The sequence below is a fragment of the Balaenoptera musculus genome, chromosome 10, assembly GCF_009873245.2.
Source record: "Balaenoptera musculus isolate JJ_BM4_2016_0621 chromosome 10, mBalMus1.pri.v3, whole genome shotgun sequence".
NCBI classification, from domain to species: domain Eukaryota; kingdom Metazoa; phylum Chordata; class Mammalia; order Artiodactyla; family Balaenopteridae; genus Balaenoptera; species Balaenoptera musculus.
The window spans coordinates 17,479,075-17,500,426 of record NC_045794.1 but is presented as its reverse complement, the minus strand read 5'-3'; the positions used below and the strand labels follow the sequence as shown (position 1 = coordinate 17,500,426).

The window sequence follows — 21,352 nt, the reverse complement described above, 5'->3', positions numbered from 1 at the left end:
CCTTTTCTTCACACCTTTTCCAGCATTTATTGTTTGTAGATTTTTTGATGATGGCCATTCTGACCGGTGTGAGATGATATCTCATTGTAGTTTTGATTTGCATTTCTCTAATGATTAATGATATTGAGCATTCTTTCATGTGTTTGTGGCAATCTGTATATCTTCTTTGGAGAAATGTCTATTTAGGTATTATGCCCATTTTTGGATTGGGTTGTTTGTTTTTTTGAAATTGAGCTGCATGTGCTGCTTGTAAATTTTGGAGCTTAATCCTTTGTCAGTTGCTTCATTTGCAAATATTTTCTCCCATTCTGAGGGTTGTCTTTTAGTCTTGTTTATGGTTTCCTTTGCTGTGTAAAGCTTTTAAGTTTCATTAGGTCTCATTTGTTTATTTTTGTTTTTATTTCCATTTCTGTAGGAGGTGGGTCAAAAAGGATCTTGCTGTGATTTATGTCATAGAGTGTTCTGCCTAGGTTTTCCTCTAAGAGTTTGATAATGTCTGGACTTATATTTAGGTCTTTAATGCATTTTGAGTTTATTTTTGTGTATGGTGTTAGGGAGTGTTCTAATTTCATTTTTTATATGTAGCTGTCCAGTTATCCCAGCACCACCTATTGAAGAGGCTGTCTTTTCTCCACTGTATATTCTTGCCTCCTTTATCAAAGATAAGGTGACCATATGTATGTGGGTTTATCTCTGGGCTCTCTATCCTGTTCCATTGATCTATATTTCTGTTTTTGTGCTGGTACCATACTGTCTTGATTACTGTCGCTTTGTAGTATAGTCTGAAGTCAGGGAGCCTGATTCCTCCAGCTCCCTTTTTCTTTCTCAAGATTGCTTTGGCTATTGGGGTCTTTTGTGTTTCCATACAAATTGTGAAATTTTTTGTTCTAGTTCTGTGAAAAATGCCAGTGGTAGTTTGATAGGGATTTCATTGAATCTGTAGATTGCTTTGGGTAGTAGAGTCATTTTCACTTTGTTGATTCTTCCAGTCCAAGAACATGGTATATCTCTCCATCTATTTGTATCATCTTTAATTTCTTTCACCAGTGTCTTTTAATTTTCTGCATACAGATCTTTTGTCTCCTTAGGTAGGTTTATTCCTAGATATTTTATTCTTTTTGTTGCAATGGTAAATGGGAGTGTTTTCTTAATTTCATTTTCAGATTTCTCATCATTAGTGTAGAGGAATGCAAGAGATTTCTGTGCATTAATTTTGTATCCCACTACCTTACCAAATTCATTGATTAGCTCTAGTAATTTTCTGGTAGCATCTTTAGGAATCTCTATGTATAGTATCATGTCATCTGCAAACAGTGACAGCTTTACTTCTTCTTTTCCGATTTGGATTCCTTTTATTTCTTTTTCTTCTGTGATTGTTGTGGCTAAAATTTCCAAAACTATGTTGAATAATAGTGGTGAGAGTGGGCAATCTTGTCTTGCTCCTGATCTTAGTGGAAATGGTTTCAGTTTTTCACCATTGAGGATGATGTTGGCTGTGGGTTTGTCATATATGGCCTTTATCATGTTGAGGTAGGTTTCCTCTATGCCTGCTTTCTGGAAAGTTTTTATCATAAATGGGTGTTTAATTTTGTCAAAAGCTTTTTCTGCATCTATGGAGATGATCCTATGGTTTTTATCCTTCAATTTCTTAATATGGTGTATCACATTGATCGATTTGCATATATTGAAGAATCCTTGCAGTCCTGGGATAAACCCCACTTGATCATGGTGTATGATCCTTTTAATGTACTGTTGGATTCTGTTTGCTAGTATTTTGTTGAGGATTTTTGCATCTATGTTCATCAGTGATATTGGCCTATAGTTTTCTTTCTTTGTGACATCTTTGTCTGGTTTTGGTATCAGGGTGATGGTGGCCTCGTAGAATGAGTTTGGGAGTGTTCCTCCCTCTGCTATATTTTGGAAGAGTTTGAGAAGGATAGGTGTTAGCTCTTCTCTAAATGTGTGATAGAATTCGCCTGTGAAACCATCTGGTCATGGGCTTTTGTTTGTTGGAAGATTTTTAATCACAGTTTCAATTTCAGTGCTTGTGATTGGTATGCTCATATTTTCTATTTCTTCCTGGTTCAGTCTTGGAAGGTTGTGCATTTCTAAGAATGTGTCCACTTCTTCCAGGTTGTCCATTGTATTGGCATATAGTTGCTTGTAGTAATCTCTCATGATCCTTTGTATTTCTGCAGTGTCAGTTGTTACTTCTCCCTTTTCATTTCTAATTCTATTGAGCCTTCTCCCTTTTTTTCTTGATGAGTCTTGCTAATGGTTTATCAATTTTGTTTATCTTCTCAAAGAACCAGCTTTTCATTTTATTGATCTTTGCTATCATTTCCTTCATTTCTTTTTCATTTATTTCTGATCTGATCTTTATGATTTCTTTCCTTCTGCTATCTTTGGGGTTTTTTTGTTCTTGTTTCTCTAATTGCTTTAGGTGTAAGGTTAGGTTGTTTATTTGAGATGTTTCTTGTTTCTTAAGGTAGGATTGTATTGCTATAAACTTCCCTCTTAGAACTGCTTTTGCTGCATCCCATAGGTTTTGAGTCATTATATTTTCATTGTCATTTGTTTCTAGGTATTTTTTGATTTCCTCTTTGATTTCTTCAGTGACCTCTTGGTTATTAAGTAGTGTATTGTTTAGCCTCTATGTGTTTGTGTTTTTACAGATTTTTTCCTGTAATTGATATCTAGTCTCATAGCATTGTGGTCAGAAAAGATACTTGATATGGTTTCAATTTTCTTAAATTTACCAAGGCTTGATTTGTGACCCAAGATATGATCTATCCTGGAGAATGTTCCATGAGCACTTGAGAAGAATGTGTATTCTGTTGTTTTTGGATGGAATGTCCTATAAATATCAATTATGTGCATCTTGTTTAATGTATCATGTAAAGCTTGTGTTTCCTTATTTATTTTCATTTTGGATGATCTGTCCATTGGTGAAAGTGGGGTGTTAACGTCTACTATGATTGTGTTACTGTTGATTTCCCCTTTTATGGCTGTTAGTATTTGCCTTTTATATTGAGGTGCTCTTATGTTGGGTGCATAAATATTTACAATTGTTATATCTTCTTCTTGGATTGATCCTTTGATCATTATGTAGTGTCGTTCTTTGTCTCTTGTAATAGTCTTTATTATAAAGTTTATTTTGTCTGATATGAGAATTGCTACTCCAGCTTTCTTTTGATTTCCATTTGCATGGAATATCTTTTCCCATCCCCTCACTTTCAGTCTGTATGTGTCCATAGGTCTGAAGTGGGTCTCTTGTAGACAGCATATATTTGGGTCTGGTTTTTGTATCCATTCAGTCAGCCTATGTCTTTCGGTTGGAGCATTTAATTCATTTACATTTGAGGTAATCATCGATATGTATGTTCCTATTCCCATTTTCTTAATTGTTTTGGGTTTGTTATTGTAGGTCTTTTGTGTCTGTCCCCAGCGGCTAAGGTTTGTTCAGTGGGTTGTGTAGGGTTCCTGGTGGAGGGGAATCGTGCCTGTGTTCTGGTGGATGAGGCTGGATCTTGTCTTTCTGATGGGCAGGTACACGCCTGGTGGTGTGTTTTGGGGTGTCTGTGGCCTTATTATGATTTTAGGCAGCCTCTCTGCTAATGGATGGGGTTGTGTTCCTGTCCTGCTAGTTGTTTGGCATAGAGTGTCCAGCACTGTAGCTTGCTGGTCGTTGAGTGAAGCTGGGTCTTGGTGTTGAGATGGAGATCTCTGGGAGATTTTCGCCATTTGATATTACGTGGAGCTGGGAGGTCTCTTGTGGACCAGTGTCCTGAAATTGGCTCTCCCACCTCAGAGGCACAGCCCTGACCCCTGGCTGGAGTAGCAAGAGCCTGTCATCCACACGGCTCAGAATAAATGGGAGAAAAAATAGAAAGAAAGAAAAAAGAAGATAAAATAAAATAAAGTAATATAAAATAAAATAAAGTTATTTAAATGAAAAATAATTATTAAAAAAATTTTTAAGTCATAAAGAAAAATAAAAAGTAAAAAAAAAAGAAAGAAGAGAGCAACCAAACCAAAGAACAAATCCACCAATGATAACAAGTGCCAAAAACTATACTTAAAAAAAAAAAAAGACAGACAGAACCCTAGGACAAATGGTAAAAGCAAAGCTTACAGACAAAAATCACACACAGAAGCATACACATACGCATTCACAAAAAGAGAAAAAGGGGAAAAAATATATATATACATATATATATCGTTGCTCCCAAAGTCCACCTCCTCAATATTGGGATACTTTGTTGTCTATTCAGGTATTCCACAGATGCAGGGTACGTCAAGTTGATTGTGGAGATTTAATCCGCCACTCCTGAGGCTGCTGGGAGAGATTTCCCCTTCTCTTCTTTGTTCGCACAGCTCCCGGGGTTCAGCTTCGGATTTGGACCTGCCTCTGCGTGTAGGTCGCCTGAGGGCATCTGTTCTTCGCTCAGACAGGACGGGGTTAAAGGAGCAGCTGCTTCGGGGGCTCTGGCTCACCCAGGCGGGGGGAGGGAGCGGTACAGAGGAGGCGGGGCGAGCCTGCAGCGGCAGAGGCTGGCGTGACGTTGCACCAGCCTGAGGCGCGCCGTGCGTTCTCCCGGGGAAGTTGTCCCTGGATCATGAGAGCCTGGCAGTGGCGGGTTGCACCGGCTCCCGGGAGGGGAGGTGTGGAGAGTGACCTGTGCTCACACACAGGCTTCTTGGTGGCGGCAGCAGTGGCCTTAGCGTCTCATGCTCGTCTCTGGGGTCCGTGCTGATAGCCGTGGCTCACGCATGTCTCTGGAGCTCCTTTAAGAGGTGGTCTTAATCCCCTCTCCTCGTGCACCAGGAAACAAAGAGGCAAGAAAAAGTCTCTTGCCTCTTCGGCAGCTGCAGACTTTTTCCCGGACTCCCTCCCAGCTAGCTGTGATGCGCTAACCCCTTCAGGCTGTGTTCACGCCGCCAACCCCAGTCCTCTCCCTGCGATCCGAACTCTGAAGCCCGAGCCTCAGCTCCCAGCCCCCGCCCGTCCCGGCGGCCGAGCAGACAAGCCTCTCGGGCTGGTGAGTGCTGCTCGGCGCCGAGCCTCTGTGCGGGAATCTCTCCGCTTTGCCCTCCGCACCCCTGTGGCTGCGCTCTCCTCCGTGGTTCCGAAGCTTCCCCCTCCGCCCCCCGCAGTCTCTGCCCGCGAAGGGGCTTCCTAGTGTGTGGAAACCTTTCCTCCTTCACGGCTCCCTCCCACTGGTGCAGGTCCCGTCCCTATTCTTTGGTCTCTGTTTTTTCTTTTTTCTTTTGCCCTACCCAGGTACGTGGGGAGTTTCTTACCTTTTGGGGGGTCTGAGGTCTTCTGCCAGCGTTCAGTGGGTGTTCTGTAGGAGCAGTTCCACGTGTAGATGTATTTCTGATGTGTCTGTGGAGAGGAAGGTGATCTCCGCGTCTTACTCTTCCGCCATCTTGAAGCTACGTCTTCCAAATTTTGATTCTTATTGAAACCTGGGAACATAAGATTTCAAAAAGGGTTGACTTTGTTCTGTTTGTGAAATAAACTATATTTTTTGAAACAAAACTTTGTTTATTGGTAAGTAAATATTTCAACTGAACATTCTGAAACAAATTTTATTTGTCATATTTAGCATGTGGCAAAACAGCACGTGTTTCTAAAAAGCATGACTTTAAGGCAACAGAGCTATTGCAAATTTACTCAAATTTAGAAAGAAATACACTTTTTCGGAAACCACCCTTCTATGTTTTGTTTCACGAGATAATCCTGAGACACTATAAAGGATATGAGAACAAAGGGAACAAACTGTCTATCTTGACCTCATTAGGAATGCAGAAAATATTTGAGATTTGTATTCAAAAGTTTCCTTCCTTAAATAGGATAATATATTATTTTTGACAGGTGTTCCAAAATTGTAGCTGCATTCAAACACCAGGAAATTCATCTGCAGTTCTTGGGCTATGTGACAAGGGACAGGACTGTTCCATGATTCTCCAGTACTTTTTAATCTTGTCGGTGGTCAGCAGTTTCATCTATTCTTTATCTGCCATCCCTGGATATATGGTTCTCCTGAGGTACAAGAATTATTTTCTTTATTTAGATTTATTTCTGGTTATTTAGTAAGGGAGCTTTTTCTAAGAAAGCCACTTGAAGTCCACAGTATCTAAGAATGTGGTGCTCTATATGTACCATTTATTAAGATTTTCCCATTAAACATTGTTGAATTTTACCAAATTTTAAAGTTATCAATAAAAATGTTCATCTGTTGGTTTTTGCCTCCCTATCTTTCCTACCTTATTTCTTAGAGTTAAATTAGCGAACCTCTCATTGTTTAACCCGAGAAGAGACACATTTATATTTTAGGGTAAACCATGTGAAATGATCATTTTCCTAGGTACAGAGTGGTTGCCTAGCTGTCATTTCTTATAGTTCAACCTATAGGACAGCAGAGTTTAAAGCTGTCGGAAGTCTCAGTTTCACCAGTTACTACCCACAGGGCAAAAGGCAGGTCAATTGATCTTTCTGAGCTCCTTTTATCTTTAATTAAAAAATGGATATATAATGAATGCTCAACTGTCTTATAAGGCTACTGTGAGACACAAACGTTGAAGGGCTTACTGAAACTAGGAAATTGCAGAGCTAGGATTCAGACTTAGGTTTATTACATGTATTTTTCCAATTACAGCAGCTTCATGCCTTGCAAACAATTCTAAACATGCCTAGTAAACAAAGTGCATTGTTTTCTCTTTTCTTCATCTTGAAGCAGAGTTAAGTTGATCATAATTCTCAGTTCATAGTTTATCCTAGGTGAGGTAAGGTTTCCCTCTTGTTTTATTTCACTTTATTTTCATTTTTTTCATTCCATTCCCCACTTCCTATCACCACCGGCATCTATATTAATATGATAGACATATGTTCTTAAATACGTACTTTCCTTTGTAAAATATTAAGTTTTTTGTGTATTGTGTTTTATATTACACAAATAGTGTTGTGCCATAAATTTGTTTTGGTTCAAAAGGCACACAGATACATAAATTCACCAAGTACTGCTATACACCAATAACTTATGAGTTATTCTCGTACATCAATACATGGGAATTTCTACTTCCTTATAGCCTCACCAGCACTTAGAATGATTGAACTTTCTGGTTTTGACTCTTCCAGTGGGTGTAAAATGGTAGCTCACTGATGTTTTAATATGTGATTTCCTAATTCAATGAGTTTAAGAATTTCTTCAAACTTTTTTCTAGCTATTAATGCTTCTGCTTCAAGATGCTTATTCATTATTTTTGCCCATTTTCATGATAATTCCTATACTTTTCTTGGTGAATTATAGACATTAATCTAATATTGTTTACTTGATACAATTATCTTTTCCTGGTCTCTCATCTTTCCTTTGAATTTTTTCATAGTATTTTTTATGAAATTAAATCCTAAATTTTGTTGTACTGAAATCTAACAATTTTCTTGCCTGAGAGTTTGTGCATTGGGGAGTCATATTTCAAAAGGGTTTCCATATTCCTAATTTATAAAAGTATTCCCCTAAATTTTATCCTACTAGCTATACAGCTTTACCTAGTTCTTTAAGTCATCACAAGTCTATCTTTATGTGTGGCTCAAGGGAGAGAGATATTCAGTGTTATTTTTCTCCAAAAAATAAAGTAGTTTTCCCAGCATCATAGCACAAGTAAGAGGTCTTTTTTCCATTGATTTGTGGTGCCATCTTTATCATATTTAAAGTTTTTATATAACATGGGCCATTTTCATTCTTATTCTGTTCCACAGTTTATTTGTTCCCATACCAGTGACATTGCATATGTTAATGTCTCATACAGTAGCTCTTCCTCACCCACCCACCACTTTCACCTTCACTCTTCCTTTATTCTTTTCTCCCAAAATTGATTTAGCTATCAATGCATGGATCTTTATACTCACATATGAATTTTGATTGTATGGATTCTATATATTAATTGGAGAAACTCTGACATCAAATATTTGTGAACATGGAATATTTTTCCATTTATTTAAAATTTCATTTATAGATACTACACACACACACATATAATATATATTATATATATATATATAATATATATATATATATATATACACACACACAAAATGGTACCATGTACAATTGCAAATATATATGTACCCATATATATCCAAATATACATATATGGACATGTACTTATTTGTAATTTAACATGGTGTTATTTTCTTTTATATTTTCTAGTTGGTTATTGTTGGTTTAGAGGAATGCTGTTGATCTTTTAAAGTTTACTTTTTATCCAGCAACTTTTCTTATTTGTTCTAATAACTTGTTGATTTTGTTAGGTTTTCTATGTAGAAATATGTGCACATATGGAGAATTTTATCTCTTCACTTCCAAACCTTACACATCGTAGGTTTTAAAAATTTTCTTACAGAATCAGCTTGGACCTCCAAAACTGTGTTAAACTATTTGGTGATAGTGAGTATTCTTGTTCTTTTCTAATTTTAATGGAAATCATGTAAAATTTTTCCATTAAATATGATGCTTGCTATAGATTTTTAGTATGAGTTTTCATCTAGTTTCTGAGTTTTTAATAATAGAATCAGTATTAAACTATCAAATATATTTTTCTTCATCTAGGAAAAAATTTACATATAATCTTCCAACTCAGTGCTTTTAGTGTAGTGGAAAAAAGTGATAGATTTTTTTCTACATTGAATTGCTTGCATATATAAGAAAAACCATACTTAATCACAATATATTTTTATATATGATTTGATTTAAATAATAATTTATTTAAAATTATTATATCTGTGGTGATAAGTAAAACATACCTTTTATTTTCTATTCTTTTTTGTTTGTTTTTTTGAATCTTTCTAGGTCCACAAAAATGAATTCATACATTTTCTATTTTAAAACTTCTGGAACAACTTGCATTAAATATCTGTTTGTTGAAAGTTTTATGAATTCACCTGTAAAACTATTTGTACTTTGGGCTTATTTTGTCAGTGATACTTGGTTATTATTTTAATTTATTTAATGTTAGTGTCTATTCACATTTTCCATATCTGCTTACACCAGTTGTATACTTGTTAGTGTATGGTGTTTATAATATTCTTTTATCATTCTGATATTCTCTGATATATCTGAAGGATTTTCCATTTTTTTCTGTATTTTGTTTATTGCATCTTCTTTATTTTTTTTCTTGATTATTGTTGCCAGAGGTTGTTTTATTTTTCTTTTTTAAAGAACCAGTTTTTGCTTTTGATAATCTTTATTTCATCTATTTCTGCTCTTTATTTTATTTATTTTAAAATATTTTTCCTTTTGGGCTTGCTCTGTTTTTCTTTATCCAACTATTTGAGTTTAACACTCAGATAATTTGCTCATTTTGATTAATGTAAATAAAATCATACATTTCCTTGCAAGCATTGCTTTAGTTATATCTGAACTAGTATTTTCCATGAAGTTTACTTCTAAATCTTTTGTAATATCTTTTATGTTTGCTCCACCAAACCAAAATTTATTTATGTGTTATATAATTTCCATATTTATGAGAAATTTCTATAGGTATCCTTTATTATTGTTATTTCATTTTCATGTTCAGAGAATATAATGACAGATGTGGGGTTTGGGGGGGAACTATTGAGGCTATCTTTGGGGCATAATGCATGTTCAATTTTTGAGTGTTTCATGTGTTTCTGAAAAGAAAGTGTAACTTCTGCATTTTGGATATACAGTTTCCATATTTCTTGGATTGAAGTTAATCACTGTGTTATCTAAATTTTGTAAATCTATGCTTGTTTTTTGTCTGCTTAATTCAACAGTTTTTTGGAGATGGATGTTAAAATCTTTAACAATTGCTGATGTATTTCTTCCTATAATTCTGTCAGTTTTTTAATTTATATATTTGGAGGCTATATTGTAGGATGTAAATGTGTCTTTGATCATTATACTTCTATTATTAGCAGCACTTAATTTTCTTCTTTATCTTTTAGTCATTTCTTTCAGGCAATTCTATTTTGTTTCTTATTAAAATTGCAGTACTGGCTTTCTTTTGGTTCACTGCTTCCTGTTACACCTTTTTCCTTCCCTTTCTTTTCAATCTTCAATCTTCTATTTCACTTTATAGACAATATGCTAGATTTGATTTTGTAATTTCAGATTGGTGAGTTTAACCCACTTATATTTATTGTAATTAATGTGATCAGGCTCTTTTGCCACTTTATTTCATATATTCTATTTATTTGACTTTTTTCTTCTTTTTTTGCTTTCCATTGTATTTACTGGATTTTCTTCTGCTGCTTTAAAAGTCATATCTTTCCAATGGCTAACCTGATTATTGAAATTCTTAGCTACATTTCTGTTTTAGTTATCAATTTCAAAACTTTTCAGTAATAATATCTACTTTCCATTAAGATGAATACTTAATCATGCTCTCAGCTCTCTTCATATCTTTACTCTCTTCCTCCAGCTCTTGCCAAGATCACATTGTTGAATTTAACACCTGGATTTTTATGGATATACTTATGCTTTTCTCTATTTTTGTGGAATCTTCATGGATCTCCTACCATGATAGTAGAGGGATGCAACAGCTATGCTACTCTGCCAGTTTTTAAGAACTATTTTAATTTCTCTCAGCATTTTCCCATAATTTGCATTTTAATTTTTCTTTCATATTTCTGGATTCTAGAAATTAATGTTGTTATCAATGTCAAATAGTGACAGCATTTGGAGAACAGTTTAAACTGTTTACAGTTTCTTAGCTATAAGGATTGCATGCTTTTGTGAGATCATAAGGTGGTATATTAGAAATAGAGGAGAAAGAAAAATTCTTCAGTAAAATTTAAATGCCTATTTTCTGTATTAAATGGTAACTATGGGAGCAAGAGGGTCATGCTAGGTCTCCTGGCTTTTCTTACTTCCTTCTCAGTAAAATCTTTGATGCTGTCTAAATAACCTACGTGTTAGATAGATAATGACCAGATCAACTGTATCTCAGTCTATGACACTGAAGAGTTACTTGAATTGGTAAAATACTTATGCCAAGAAAATGCCAATAATATGATGTTTTTGCTAAAAATGTACTACGTACTTTTGTGAAGAAAGCTGCTTTCATTTTCTCAGCTTTGAGTTAATCAAAAAGGGAAGGGAATACAGAGGAACTCTGCAAGTGAATTCTTGGAGCAGGTAGCCATGCTGATGTTGAAGTGACTGGAGCACAAAAAGTGCCATTGGGGAATTATAGTCTTCATTTCTACTCATAGGAATTTCAGGCAACAGTGAAAACATCAGGGAATTTCTGGAGAGAATGGAGGAATCTGTGCCACTCTTGAAAAGATACCAAGTTACTTAAAATATGTTTGCTTTGGATTTTTTTCATCACTTTCCTTTGAAAATTTTTATTCTGGCTTTCTTTTCTCCTTACATTTATTTTTTAAAATTCTTGGCTTTTCTGTATTTTGTTAATACAAATAATTTAAATACACCTAGGGTTGCATTGTTCTTGTTTTAGGCTAAAGTTTTAACCATTAGAATCAAGAAATACTATTCAAGAAGAGGATACTGGGGTTGAAATCAACTGATATGAAACATTTTCTTCCTTGATAACTTTATGATAGAAATGAATGAACAAAAAGTGATGGATAAAACGCCAAGGACCAGAGGTGGGGCTTCTGTGAAGGTTATGAACTGGATAATCAGGCCTTGAATAACCAAGACCTGAGCAGGCAGGAAAATTTTCTAAGGCTTAGTGTGTTACTAGCACACAAACAGTTCTTTTAAGAAACTGTGGTAGATTTTAAATGTCTATTTTTTAAATTTATGAATTCATTGATTTTTTAGGTGTATCAAGCCTGAAGAGAAGTCTCTTGGTGTGGGATTACATGCATTTTGCACAAGGGTATTAGGTAAAAATAGTTATTTTTCCCAACATCACATCAGACCACTATTAAATACTAAGTAGATGAAATCACTCCCTCAGAGTGACAGTCTAGCAAATATCCCTTCTGCTTGTAAACAGCACTTTGTAATTAGTGTGAGAATGAAGAACAAAAAGAAATAGAGAACTTCTCTTTTTTATTTGAAAAAGACCTACCTGACCTTAATTCTACTTTTCATCAGTTGCTTTTCATCAATGCAATTTGAAAAGCAAAGGAACAGGAAATGCTTTGTTAAAGTATAATATGCATGTGATTGGCCCAAAACATTGCAGAAAAAAAATGTAAAGAATCATTAATTCAGTGTTTTTCTCTACTGACGATATTTATTTTGCATTTATCCTTCAGATTACCTATTTTTTATAATCTAAAAACTTTACAGTAAAAGTAACTTCCAGTTTCTAAAAGTAAAATTTAAAGCAATACATGTATATTTTGTTAAACTTTATTTGTTCTACGAATAAACTTAAAATGTTTCCAAACAAAACAATATATCTTCTTACCTTGCTAATGGATTCTTCTTTCTCCCTTTTAATTGTAGCTGGAATTCCTGCACCTATATATTTTGGAGCTTTAGTGGACTCCACATGTTTACACTGGGGTACTTTGAAATGTGGTGAGTCAGGGGCATGTAGGATATATGATTCCACCAACTTCAGGTAAGGATAATTTTTTAAATTACTTTCTAAGCATAGACAGTGTGTAAAACGGTACCATTCATATCTAACATTTTCTTTGCCAAAGGACTAGATTACTTTTGCCTTTGTTTCCAGAATAGATAGTGGTACTGTATCTCCAATTCTTATTTATATACTAGAATTTTATTTCCTCAATATTTGCAAAGTACTTGATAAATATAAGCATGGGTGGCTTTCAAAATCTTGTTCCTTAAATTGGTTGCAATCAATATATTGTTGAAGGTCATGGCTGTACAGAAGCTACCTATCTAAATTATATTACTCTCAAGTATCCCCATTTAATCCTACATCATTTCAACATCTTACTAGGTTAAATCCTTACTTCCTTTCACTATCCACTTCTGATCTCTAAAATGGTATTTTTTCCTCCCTTATTAAATTTCACTGACACAATATTCTTCATGTCTCTTAAAACTTTATTTTTATTTTTAATAACAGACCTGATTTTGAACAAACCTCATATGATAATATTAACCTGTTTTTTAAACAAAACTCTTCCATTTTTCTCTTTCTGTTTTCACATTCTTTTCCATTTGGAGACCTGGATTTTGTTTAAATTTATATTAATTTCTCCTTATGGGGCAGTAAGAAAACTCATTTTCTAAAAATGATTTAGCATTATCTAAAATAGTCTAAGGTCTTCTCTTGATCAGTAAAAAGGATGTATGTCAAGAACTGTGAAGACAGCAGACAGAATGAGATTCATGTTTTCATCAGTTCCCCTTTCCCCTAAAGTTCCACAGGGGTAATATGGAGGTGGGCACAGATACCTACTGTGCATGCAGTGGGTTTGCATCACAATTGAGGAAAGCCAAGGATCCCTAGTGTAGGTTGGCCTTATCCTGCTGCTTTGATTCCTGTTGATAGTAGCTTTGATTAAATGCTATTTCAGACAAAAGTATTATATTTGGTACCATCCTCTGTCAGTCAGGTGAATTAGAGTGACCAATGAAGTGTACTCATGAGAAAATTCATCAGAAACTAATACAATGTAGAAACAAGAGTTACATGTTGATGGACAATTCTTCATGGGTTCCTTGAATTTTGGCATATCTTGTCAGCAGACGCTTTTGTTCTGAACTATCTTTTCAAAGATGTTTGAACAGTAAGTGACCTTGGAAGATAAAAATGGTCTTTCCCTCTGGAGCAGAGTTTTCTGTCCAGGATGATAAAGGTAACATCTCCCTCTGGGGCAAATGTTGACAGATTTGCTTGCAAACCATTTAAATGATAGGGATTTCCTAAACTCAGGATTGCTTAGCTGTGACCCGAACCCAGTGTGTGCACAACCTGGGTCTCCTGTGTCCCCACTTCGGGACTTGGGGGGTGAAAACTAACCTGAACATGAAGCTTGTGCTGATTGCTGTAAAAGTCCTTTGTCTCTGATCAAGGAGTCTTGTATCTTCTGCCAGTTTCCATGCAGCTATGGCAGGCTAACTTGTTAGCTTAAAATCCAGGTAAGATCTAGGACTCTTTTACAGTTCTTGAGAACAGAAATACTGATTAACTTAAAAATTGGCCAAAAATGTAAGGATGATCACTTACATTTATTACCATCTAATGAAAAGTGGGGAAAGGATTAAGGAAAATTTGATGGAAGTAAGGCATAGGAAAATAAAAGCCAAAAAATAATTGAAAATAAAGCCTAAATATACCAGGTTTCGCAGTAAATGTAAACCAATTGAACTTGCTTCTTAAAAGATAATGCCTTTCATATTGACGTTTTCCAAATTCCAGCTACGTGTTGTTTACAAGAGACAGCCTAAAAATATAATGCAAAGAAAGGTTGAAGATAAAGGTCAGAAAATGTATACCAGACAAATATTAAATCAACCTTCTGTGGTTATATTAATGACTGTAAGACAAAGTAGAATTTAAAGTGAAAAGAATTAATAGAATTAAAGAAGGATATTACTTAATAATAAAAAAAGCACTTCACCAAAAATATATAACAATCATGAACCCATATAAATCTGTCAACATAAACTCAAATATATAAAACAAAAATTCACAAAATTACAAGAAGAAATCTACAATTAGAGTGGAAAATTTCAACACACTTCTACAAGTGAATATAAAATACAGATGAAAAATTAGTGAGAATATAGAAGATTGAACCATCCAATTGTGCAAAAATTATCTATTAGTAGATATATAGTGATTTTTTTTAACCCAACTAACAGCAACCATAGGAAAATGATGCAAACCTCATTGGAAAAGAGATTTAAAACGAAACCCTTTTGCACGTTATTGCTGTGATACTAAGGAGGGAATAAGATACAGATACACCCAAGAACTAGACCAAGTGATCTGTTCCCTCTGTGATTATTCCCAGTATCACTATGAAAAGAACTAGGAAAGGCCTAAGAACCTGGGGGACTGGGAAAAGCAAAGGGAAAATGATCAAATTTGGAGGAGTAAATACAGAGAAACAGAACAGCAAAGAAAACCAAAATAAACAAAGAACAACAAAATACTCAAGAAGAGCTTGTAAACTGAAATGTTATAATACATGAATAAATCCAACAGTAAGAAAGACAAGCACATAAACTACCAATTGAAACATTACTTTATTCCATATTAAATTTAATCTAATGTAAGTATCTGACAAAGACTTTAAAATAAGTATGTTTAACCAGCTTGATATGTTTAAAAATAATAAATTGATGGCATAATACCCGTTAAAAATGAATAAGAAATTATGAAAAAATTCTAGCAGAAATAAGAATATCAAAAAGAACTCTTGGCAATATTAGAGATTAAATGGATAGCACTGAAATAAAAAGAATCCTAAATACATAATAAATTTCAAGTCAACATAAGAATTGGTGAAATGGAAGAGAGTACAGAAGAATTTATCTAGAATGTAAATCAATGATTTAACAAAAATGAACTACATAAGTAATGTTAAAGACCAATTAGCAATTAAAGGATATATCTCAGAAATTTTCTAGAACAGAGAATAGAGGAAATGGCAGAGATAAATTAAAGAATTAATGGCTTAGAATTCATTAGAATTTAATAGAGACATACATTTTCAGATCAAAAGTGCACTTCAAATGCCTAATGGAATAAATTAAATAGACATATCAGAGTGAAATTACAAATGCTCAAGGTAAAGAAAAAACATAAACACTACCCAGAGAAATAAACATGTGGCTTATAAAGAAATAACAATTAGACCAATAGCAGATAGGTCATCAACAACCATAGATCCTAATATCTTTATGATCCTTATTGCTTTGGGTTTGGGTTGAAACAAAAACACAAACCAGAGAGCAAAAAATTGGCAAATGTGACTACATATAAAATTTTAAAAAGTTTTTGCAACAGAAAACTCCATAGACAGTGAAGAATGATAGAACACAAATTGGAAGCATCCGGAGCTCTCATACACTGCTGGTGGTGAATAAAAACTATTGAAAAGAACATTTGGGCAATATTTACCAAGCTGAATCCTCTAAGATGCTTACACATATTTTAAAGAAACTCTTGCTCACATGCACAAGGAGACATGGCAACAAAGTTATGTTGCAGTTTTGTTGATATTTAAAAAAAATTTGAACAAAAGCGTCCCACAGGAAAATGGATAATAAGCCGTGGTGTGTTTGTTACCGAACTCAGGTTCGGCTGCTCACCACTCAAAAGTCAACACACTGAGAGGCAGTGTCAGTAGAAAGGAAAGGTGCTTTAGTCAGAAAATCTGCCAATCGGGGGAGAAGGTGGACTTGTGCCCAGAGACCAACTCCGAAGATTCTGCTTAGCCATGACAGTTTTTAAAGGAAAAAATGGGGGGGGGGTGAGGGGGGGGAGGGGGGACGGGGAGGGTGGGAAGAATCTCAGTGAATCATGGAGGCAGGAGATTGGGTTCTGCATCATTCCCACAGAGTGCAGACTGGCTGACTCTCTCTTCGGATGTTATCTTGCCTGAATGATCTGCCTGCAGGATTGCTAAGGGAGCTGTTGGGAGCAGAGAGCTAAACATTCTTTAACTATTTAATTCTTCACTCTTACTTCTTTTTAACTAGGAAAAGAATCAACAGGCTAGGCAAAGCATGGTGTGCGTTAAAGAAAGCTTTAAGTCAGGAGTTAGTTTCAATTGTTTAGTGATTTCGTTCCTATAATTAGGGTTTTAAAGTTAGAGGGAGACAGAAATGGGTAAACAGGAAAGGGGCAGAAGAGTTGCTTTCATGTTCATACATCACAATGTTGTTCAACAGTTAAAAATAAATGATGTAGAACTACATGTATGAGCCTAGTTTTAAAATGGTGGGCTGATAGAAAAACTTTCAAAATAAAAAAATAGTATTATGCCAATTATTTAAAATGTAAAAATATATACAATAATTGTATAAATTACGAATGGATACATGCATACTTTGTAAAGCTATAAAAATAAACTAGGAACAAAATCTATAAAATTAAACATAGTGTTACACCTGGGACGGGTTAGAATGTAGTAGGATCACAGGAATTAAATATTTTCTTTTAACCTGGTCTGAAACAAAAATGGCAAAATTTAATCATTTAAAAAACCTGGATGGTGAGTACAAATATGCTTAACTCTTTTTTTCCTGCATTCTTGAAATGTTTCCTAATAAAAGAAAATTTTAGAAGTAGAAAATGAATATAAGGAGCAGAAATTAATAAATAGACTACATACCATAGAGGTAACCCCCAAAAAGCTGTGCTTTCTAAAAGATTGAAATATAATAATAACAATAATCTGGAAAGGCAAATAAAGAAAGAGAAGAGGCACAAATACACACTATTAGGAACTAAAAAGGAAATATAAGTACAGATACTTAGGAATTTTATACATAATAATTTGGAAACATGTTAAATAGAGAGTTTTCTAGGTAAATATGTATTATCAAATTTTATTGTAAATATATAGAAAACATGAATATTTTCATAGCCATTTAAAATATTTGAATCAGTCAAAAATTCTCATCTTCCAAAGGCATCAAGTCCAGAAGCTTTTAAGGCAAGTATTACAAACCTTCAATGAACTGATGATTCCTGCATTATACAAGTTATTCCTAGAAACGGAAAAAGAGGGAAAATTTCCCAATTCATTTTACAAAGCTAGTGCAACCTCGATATTGACATTAGACAAGTTCAGTATAAGGAAAAAAGTATAAGCTGATTTTACTTGTAAATATACATGCAAAAAATTAACAAATTGAATCCAATAAGGTATAAAAACTAACAAATAGAGTTTGTTATAGAATTATAATAATAATCTTGGATATTCTGCTAATTACATACAGGAAAATGATTGAGTGATATTTTACAAATTCACAACTAAAACTCTGAGCAAACTCAGAAGAGGAGAAAGAAACTTCCTTAACCCGATTAAGATCATCTAAGAAAACACAGGAGTAAATATGATAATTAGTGGTGATTCTTTGGAAGCATTCTTACTAAATATTGAAATAAAACTGCTATCCCTGTCAGTATTAAATTTAAGTTGAGGAGTCTATTCAATGTAAAAAGATAAAATAAAAACAGTAACAAAAGATTAGCGAAGAGGGAAATAAATTTCGATCTTCTGGATAAAAAATCCCAGAACTCATTTTAACAAACATTAGAATTCATAAGTGAGTTCATGAGGTTCATTCATAAGGTTGACGTGCAAAACAATTAGCTGCTGCTCTCCTTATGAGAGTAAAATATTAATAATTAACAATATGCAAAACTATCTTTGTAAGTTTTAATATGTTTTAACTCTTTTTGATAGATACATCTACCTTGGATTGCCAGCAGCGCTAAGAGGATCAAGCTATATTCCAGCCTTTTTAATCCTCCTTATTTTGAGGAAGCATCGTCTACCAGAGGAAAATGCCTCTTCAGAAACTATGCTTGAGGCCAAGTTTACAGAGAAGGAAAATGAGGGCAAAGAGATGGATCAAAATTCCAAAGTTTTGAATGATGATGAATTGAAAACTAAACTATAACGCTCTTTTTTTATATCATGCTTCGCAGAATTGGAGAACACACTACAACTTAATTGTTTTTAAAATCAATAGAGGTACTTACTGCAGGTAATTTTTCCTTGTCTTTAAGAACCTCAACATTTTTCTTTACTCAAGGTAAAAAAATGTTCACTGATGGTATTTCTGAGGCAACAATGGCATCTGAGATCTTCCTCAGAGGGACATTTATAAATAACCTTCAAAATAGGATATTAGAACCAGCTTTATTTATATGTTAAATTGCTAAAACAGCAATTTCTCTTTTCACTCATGCAAAATAAGGGCATATTTCCCACATCCTTTCCAAATGATTCTAAAAATTTCCTATTAGGAAAATCTATTTAATTCCATTGAATTTCTGCTTTGATATCAGGATTATTTAGAGACTGAAATTCTTATCTTCTTATGTGAATATTTAAGTATTTTATTCAAATTTATCTCTTCATGTGAAAGAAGAGTAAATCTTTTTAATCTATTTTGGAATTGTTCTTTACCTCTTCCTATTCATTCCAGACATGATTCTTTTAAAATAGATTACTCACTAATATGCCATCACTTGATTTCAATTCATTCCCTGCTTTTTGACTCACGTCATATATTTGCTCATTTTGTTCAGAGTACTGACAAACTTAATCAGGTAATTAAAAATCATGCAGCAAAGATTGTTGTATTTTTTTTTTCAGCAATTCAAACCTGGCAACTGAACTCTCTCTTAAAAACAAATGTCTAAGTCAAAGTATGAAAGGTCAATATTAGAAAAACACTAGTCCTTTTTTTTTCAGTATTTTTAAATTAATTAATTAATTAATTTTTGGTTGTGTTGGGTCTTCGTTGCTGTGCATCGGTTTTCTCTAATTGCATCGAGCAGGGGCTACTCTTGGTTGCGGTGCGCGGGCTTTTCACTGTGGTGGCTTCTCTTGCTGCAGAGCATGGGCTCTAGGTGCGTGGGCTTCAGTAACAGTGGCACGTGGGCTCAGTAGTTATGGCTGGCGGGCTCTAAAGCGCAGGCTCAGTAGTTGTGGTGCATGGGCTTAGTTGCTCCGCGGCATGTGGGATCTTCCGGGACCAGGGCTCGAACCCGTATCCCTTGCATTGGCAGGCGGATTCTTAACCACTGTGCCACCAGGGAAGTCCCGAAAAACACTAGTCCTTAAAGGCTGTTTGTATTGCCAGATATTATCCAAAAAATCAGTTTCCCAGATTCAGGAGGCCTCCTTAGTCTAATGTTTATGTCACCCAAGGTGTCCTAAGTTAGAACACAAACACGAATTTTCTTTACATCCTCTTAGAGAATGAAGTGTTTACAAAGTAGCTTCTGTTATGGAACTGAGGTTAATAAAATTCAAGATGTACATTTAAAACTAAATCTACCCTTATTATTATTTTGTAGCTTAGGGATACAGTAAAAGTATGAAAGGATTTTAGAGACACAAGAGGCCTTATGGATGATATGGAGTTTCTGGTTCAAGAGAATAGAATGAACAGCCGTGTTTATCTACTTCTTATTCTCCCTCCCACTGAAAGGACAGTCAGTATAGATGTAATGATAGAACTCCCTTAAGGGTGAGGAGGATGTGGAGAGGGAGGATTGGAGAAGTGGGTGTCAGTCTACTCTGATGATTTATGTGTCATATAAAGGGAATGGGAGTGTCTCCAGGGATAGAACAGGGTGGCAGGGGCTGTCATTCAGGATGCACTTAGAAGGAGCCTGGGATGTAGGTAGGAACCTCTGAGTTGAAAGTTCAAAGAATACAAGTCAGACAGAAAATAGACCACAAGCTAGACAGGAAATAGTCCAGTTAATTGAAGGACTGTCTACGTATACTTTGCAGACCAATATGATTTCCTGAGAATTGGATGCATCATTTAAGGAGAAAGCAACAGAGAGGACTGGGTAGAACAGGTTCAGGGGGAAGATTTAATAGTTAAGTTCTCTGCTCGCAAAGTCTGAGACTTCATCAAGACCGTGATTCAAGACAGGAACAGTGTTGACACTGGAGAGAGGAGCTAAAACCATTGGAAGTGAGGAGTTCCAACTCAGGGGAAGTGTGGCAGATGAGGGACAGTTGCGTGTTAGGATCAGATGACATGAAACTCAGAGCTGCTTTATTTGGGAAGGGAGGAAATGCGGAGAATGCTATGGAAGCTAAAAGAGGAGGAAGGACTCACCCTATATCCAGAGAGTTGTGAGAAAAAGTCAACAGCTACCACATAAGATGCTTTTGGGGGAAGCATTGTCCTCAGGAGAAACCCAGATTTTGGTGAGGCTGCAGCCGTGAAGAGAATGCTGGTTTATGAGTTTGAGAATATGGACAGTTTTGGAGTTCCAGGGGACAAACTGAAAGGGGGCAGATTTCAAAATTGGAGTCTGAGAGAAAAAGTTGATAATTAGAGGTATATGGAAATTAGAGAATGAAAATTAGAAGAAGGGGAACGAGAGATCATCTGGAATTCTGGGACTTTTTAGGTAACTGACATAATGAGGTTAGTCCTGATAGATTTCAAGGCAGATAGTGTTGGTGACACTGTGAGTGTCAAAATTAGGAGGTGTCATGACTCATGACCCCTTGTCATGGAGGCAAACTGGAGAATCAAAATCTTACCTGAGTACCTGTGGCTCTTTCTTGACTTCTATTGATGGGTTTAAGTTGATCAGAGAAAGCTGAGTCTTAACTCTGTGCACAGTTCAACCACTTGAATACCCTCAGTGGAGCAGGGTAGGCCCAGAGAGACATGATTTTGGACCCAGTGTCTTGGGCTCA

The 21,352-nt window shown here is 35.1% G+C and overlaps 1 protein-coding gene across 2 annotated transcripts in view; it reads left to right on the top strand.

Moving 5' to 3' along the window:
* Nucleotides 1-19,250, top strand: part of SLCO1A2 (solute carrier organic anion transporter family member 1A2) — a 47,652-nt gene extending 28,402 nt beyond the window's left edge. For both annotated transcript variants that reach the window (XM_036867139.1, XM_036867138.1), the window contains exons 12-15: nucleotides 5,882-6,054; nucleotides 11,820-11,884; nucleotides 12,456-12,573; nucleotides 18,356-19,250. In XM_036867139.1, the coding sequence (XP_036723034.1) occupies nucleotides 5,882-6,054; nucleotides 11,820-11,884; nucleotides 12,456-12,573; nucleotides 18,356-18,572 (573 nt within the window). In that variant the 3' untranslated portion in view covers nucleotides 18,573-19,250. The remainder of the gene's footprint in view (nucleotides 1-5,881; nucleotides 6,055-11,819; nucleotides 11,885-12,455; nucleotides 12,574-18,355) is intronic.
* The last annotated feature ends 2,102 nt before the right edge of the window (nucleotides 19,251-21,352 follow it).